Source organism: Branchiostoma belcheri, unplaced genomic scaffold (assembly GCF_001625305.1).
Source record: "Branchiostoma belcheri isolate BF01 breed outbred unplaced genomic scaffold, Haploidv18h27 scaffold4, whole genome shotgun sequence".
Classification (NCBI taxonomy): Eukaryota; Metazoa; Chordata; class Leptocardii; order Amphioxiformes; family Branchiostomatidae; genus Branchiostoma; species Branchiostoma belcheri.
In genome coordinates, this window is record NW_017804020.1 from 1,960,987 (window position 1) to 1,966,192 (window position 5,206).

The following is a 5,206-nucleotide window of genomic DNA, read 5'->3' on the forward strand; positions in this document are numbered from 1 at the left end:
GTTGAACACAGATACTGGGGGTGAGCTTTCATTTGAATACATGTGTGTATTACCTTACCTTTGTTTATCTAAAACTTACAATATCCGTTGTGTCTTGTGTTCTCCAGAGCAGTTCTATGTAGGAATGGTGAGGCCATCCCAATGTCTAGAGACTTCACTCCAGAATCAGAGAGGCAAAGGCTACAGTACTTGGTAAGTGCCATGCTTTTTTTAACACGACTTGGTGTTAATAGCAAAACATCCGTCTAAGTTGAAGTGATAATCTTATTTTTACCTCCATGAAAAATGGAGGTATTGTTTTTGGCGTGTCTGTCTGTATGTCTGTGTGTGTGTGTCTGTCTGTCTGTGTGTGTTTCCGCAACTTTGTGGTCAGCATAACTTCAGAATGCCTGTATGGATTGTGATGACATTTGGTATGTTAGTAAGTGACAGATAGCTTTTCCTGTCAGAAATAAGTGGTGTGGGTTTGGTCCCCCTACCAGCTTGTTCTGGAACTGCAGGGGACTTTCCAGATAGGAACAACATATTTTCATCATTTTTGGTACTTAGGTAGCTGAGAGAGAGATGTACACGATTAAATGCAAATTATGCAAATGAGGACCTAATTTGCATAATTAATGAGGAAATTCTATAATTACATTATAGTACTTTCATACATGTAATATATGTAATCTATGACAGACGTCAACAGATATCAATTATGCAAATGATGACCTAATTTGCATAATGTTTGCGAAAATTATATGATTTCTTAATGGTGAATGATGGCAATTCTGTACCTTGTGACATGTAGGTTACTTAAATGTTAACAACACTATGCATATATTATGTTAATATAGAGGCAATTTGCATAATTTATAAGGAAGTTTAAATGAGGATGTTTAAGTGAAATATTGCCAAAGGATAGGAGTTTGACACGCAAAATATTGTAAGTTGAGTTTAGAACACCATAAATTAAACTACATTATATCAATTGCCACCTTATTTCCATATTCAATGAAACAAAACATTTACATAAACTCTACATATTTCATGGAGGTATGAAATCTCAGAATTCTTGTTTCTCCATGCAACTGACTAATTTGCATCATCCTTGTCCTGACTTGTCCAACTAGTTTTCATGCAATGGTAATTTTATCCATGAGTAGGTGCTTTTGAGGGGATCGTATGGAGGATGCACTTTCTTCTGCAATATTGATGCTGATTTATTGGTGTACATAGTAATAAAGAAAGGCATGTCCAAAAAAGGATTATGTTCTTATGAAGCAATGCGTCATTGAGAAGAAAATTTGGTATAAAGCATTACCATTTACCAACAACCTTTCTGCATCTGTACCTTCGGCGTAACAGACCACCTTAATTTACAATGTGAAATACCAAGAGGAGGACCTGACTATCTACCTATCATTAAACTCACTTGCTGTGGCCTAAGTACAGCATCAATACATGTTTTTGCTATAGGCAGGCCATCTTCTAGCGTGGTAATTGCCTCAGCTATATTGAATCTAAATGCAATACACAGAAACAAAAAAATTCCTTGACTTTTTACTTTTAATACACCAATACTTGAAGTACATGGTTAGGGAAAGCGATATCTGCGGAGTAGTACATGTAGTAACTTTCATATATTCCCAAACTAAATTGCAACTGTACTCGTGTAGGTCCTACAGTTAGATGTTTGAAATGTTTATCGCTAATTAATTATATACATTCCAATCATATTTTTTATGAAGGTCATACATAACTAGGATTATAAATTACACCGTTAAACGTCAGTCTCCGTAACCCTTTACCAGTCAAACAATAAAACACCCCGAAACAAATGTTAATGCCACTAACATCGGCCCTACAACTACGGGGCAAGACTATGATTTTTCAGAGATCTTCCTTTCATTAATATTCTTCAATTTTGCCCTGAATCATCTTCTAAGCTTGGCCATTTCAGAAACTCGTGGGCTTCTTCACCTGCTTTCTTGAGGTCAGGCATCTAGATCTTTTTCTCGGATAAACTGCATGGTTTCCTGGAGGTCGTTCAGGAAGCGGCTCTCTCGTGCCTTCAACCCGGTCTTGCTTGCTTCCCCTTCGCGGGCGACTTGCTTCTTGTAGCCGACGGTCTCTTGCAGATCGGACAAGACGCTCTCCCTCCGGTCTTGAGCTTCCTTCCTTACGTCCCAAGCTTCAAGGGTCTCCCGAAACTCGCGCACGGCCAGTGCGGCTTTCAGCCCTTTATCGTGCATTGGGCTATCCAGGGGGCCGCCGCGCTTTACAAGAGAATACAATTTCGCAAGATCGGACAGGAACTCTCCTCTCGCGAGCTCGTTGTTTTGCGGATCAGCTGTAAAGAAATCACAAACATATCAGTTCGCTGTTGCCGTCGCTAAAGATGCCTTTAAAAGGAAAAAAAAGGTTAGAATTAGAGTCAGGATCATCAAAATGATAAAAATCGTTTTTTAGCCAAAATACTGATTATTTGCTGAGCAATTATGGTGCCGACTTGTTCTGGGCTTGGTGCCGTGCTTGTCTTGGTATCGCGGGGAATACATGCGGGCAGCTATATGAGCTTGCCGGATTTTCGTTAATCTGTGATGAAATTTTGCAACACAACATTTTGTTCATTTCCTATTCATAATATATATTTTCAAAGAAAATAACACCTGCTTCTAGACTTCTAGTATGATGAGTTCGTAAGCCTGTTGGACATGAGGAATGACGTCCAAGGCTCGTGTCTTCAGAGACAGGGTCATGGTCGGACTTCTCGGCTGGATTTTTAGTTTTGGCGGAACCTAGTCTGGTAACAAGACCCCCGTGAGCTCAGCGCTATTTCTTCGACGTCGGTAGCGTCACGGACCGCCAAACAAGGACCCAATTACCGAACGCCGGGGGTAGCTTTATGCAGGAAAACCAGTTGGATAGGTCCGTGGGTATAGATCGGCTGTGCCTAGTAATTATCCGGGGAAGAAAATTCACCCCCTAAGGTTTGGTACCCAGGCTAGCCAGAACCCAACTCCCTGCTGCTTAACCCCACAAGTCACAAACAATACATTTCTTAAACTTTAGTTCCCATTTAAAACAGCCTGCAATAGTTTAATACACTTTGCAGATTAGGATATACTAGTAAGCATACCGGCATCTCGCTTCACTCGGGGGTTTCCCTGAACCACGGCTGTGGTCAGGACCAGGCACAGGAGGTAGGCAACTCTCATCTTCACAACTCAACTTGTAACGTGCTGTGTATCTATAGGGAAAAAACAAAAACAAACAGCAAACGTGAACATTTGCGTCAAGCCACAATACTTCGGGAAGCTGAGAAAAGACTTCGTGCTTGTTCCACACGAATGAGCAGAGTACAGAGAAGATTTTATTTACAAGGAAAAACAGAGAAGAATTTCTTTACAAAGAAAGCCAGCTTTCTGGACATATCGCGCCCTACTTCGTCTAGAATCATGTGGAACAAACTAGTTTGCCGATTTCTATATACGGAAATAGCAATATAAAATAGATACTTCTTACCGTCAAAAATGAAGACACCTGTTCCTTCTGACTCTGCAGACAAACTGGGCGGACAGACACCTGTGCGAAGAACTAGTTTCATAAAGAATCGTCCAAGTTGTGAAGGGGGGGGGCAGCCTCAAAATGAGCAAACCAACTTCAATTCCAAACATCCAAAATCGGTATACACAGGTACAATAGGTATCCAGATAGCATAGCAGTCCTCATAGCATTATTTTGTTTTGTTCTATAATTAATGGCTTACATGTTGTAATCTGTAGTTCTTCTTGTTCCCCTCACAAGGTTGGTACATGCCTGAGATAACAGGTCTGTCAACTCTGGTACTTTGCATGTTTATGCTTTAGTATGCTAATTTTTATGACAGGTAATTAGCATGCATAATTAGCATGCTAAATACCTATCAATGTAATGCTAAATTATCGAAATTGCTTCTGTAATTATCTTCTTTCGCGATCTAAACCACCATAAGTTTGACAGAAGTCCACATTAACGTTCATTGAATTCAATGTGCAGTAATATAGAATAGCATCATTTGTATTATAATTGAAGGCTTACAGATTGCAATCTGTAGCTCTTCTTACCTCCCTTATAAAATTGGTACATGCCTGAGATACTAATAACAGGTCTTAGACAACATTCCTTTCTCATCTTTCAACTCTGATGTACATGCTAATAATCAAAATTGCTTGTGTAATTACTGTCGTTCTGTGTAAAAAAAAAGTGATTTAAACCACCTGTAGGTTTGACATGTGCAGTAATGAAAAGAAAAACGTATTTCCATTGGTTGTAGAGATTATTGTGACCAAAATACACAAAGATATTCAGTAAGATGTGAACAAATCCCCCAGGTATACTTCTCCACGCATTGTCGATTCTAATTTGCACCATCATTGTCTTGACTTGTCTAACTTGTTTTCCTGTAATGATACTTTTATCCATGGGTGTGCGCTTTATTTTTCGACTGTATGGCAGTATGCAAGCAGGATTCAATTTCTTCTGCAATCTTAGTTAGTGCTGATTCGTTAGTCTCCATTGTAATAACGAAAGCCATATTCATAGCATTATGTTTTTATGAAGAAATATGTCATTGAGAATAAAAGACACGCACTGAATTCACTAGTATAAAGCACTATACATAAACTCTACATATTTCATGGAGGTATGAAATCTCAGAATTCTTGTTCACTCTGTGTGAATCCTACACACCTACACACACACACTGTAAAACATTACTACATATTGTACAATGTACTGTAATATGCCGGAATGTCCCTGGCACATACTTGCAGTACATGTACCATCAACTACCAGTATTTTGTCATTGAAAATAGTACATAATAACTTTTTTGTAAGGCAAAGCCTTTGTGACACATCAACATGGACTTGTGGTGTCGGTCCAACAAGTACCAGATTTACGATCAGGCAAAAACCTGAAGTACGAAAATTACATACGCACGCGAGGATATGAAAACTAGGTCTGCTTAGACGTGTGTTAAGAACGTACGTTCAATTCGTGTGATCTGAACGTACATTCTTGAAGTACATCAAAGCAGGCCGGAAACATTTGGCGCATGCAGTTTTCATACGCTCGCATGCACACGCAGTTTTGGTACGTCAGGTGTTCGCCCATGTGTATAAATCGGCCATGTATTAAGCCAGTCTGGAAACGTAGCTCTGTCCCTGAAGACATGTAATG

At 39.5% G+C, this 5,206-nt stretch overlaps 2 protein-coding genes across 4 annotated transcripts in view; one reads left to right on the forward strand and one right to left on the reverse strand.

Annotated features, from left to right (window-relative positions):
• LOC109477036 (protein phosphatase 1H-like) overlaps positions 1-5,206 on the forward strand; it is a 40,863-nt gene that overhangs the window by 22,505 nt on the left and 13,152 nt on the right. The window lies entirely within an intron of this gene.
• LOC109477075 lies at positions 1,534-3,589 on the reverse strand. 2 transcript variants are annotated; one of them, XM_019778120.1, is made up of 3 exons: positions 3,511-3,589; positions 3,125-3,235; positions 1,534-2,335 (listed from the first exon to the last, which is right to left on the reverse strand). In XM_019778120.1, exons 2-3 carry the CDS (start codon positions 3,201-3,203, stop codon positions 1,980-1,982), a joined length of 435 nt encoding a protein of 144 aa, XP_019633679.1. In that variant the 5' UTR covers positions 3,204-3,235; positions 3,511-3,589; the 3' UTR covers positions 1,534-1,979. The 2 variants fall into 2 exon arrangements, with proteins under 2 accessions (XP_019633679.1, XP_019633678.1); XM_019778119.1 differs by having other exon boundaries at positions 3,125-3,227; positions 3,511-3,578.

Bases quoted from the DNA above. Each gene is read 5' to 3' on its own strand.
- LOC109477075 (XM_019778120.1), bottom strand. From the start codon at position 3,203: ATGAGAGTTGCCTACCTCCTGTGCCTGGTCCTGACCACAGCCGTGGTT. The intron at 2,336-3,124 runs GTATGCTTACTA...ATTTCTTTACAG, and splicing joins CCGAGTGAAGCGAGATGCCG to CTGATCCGCAAAACAACGAG.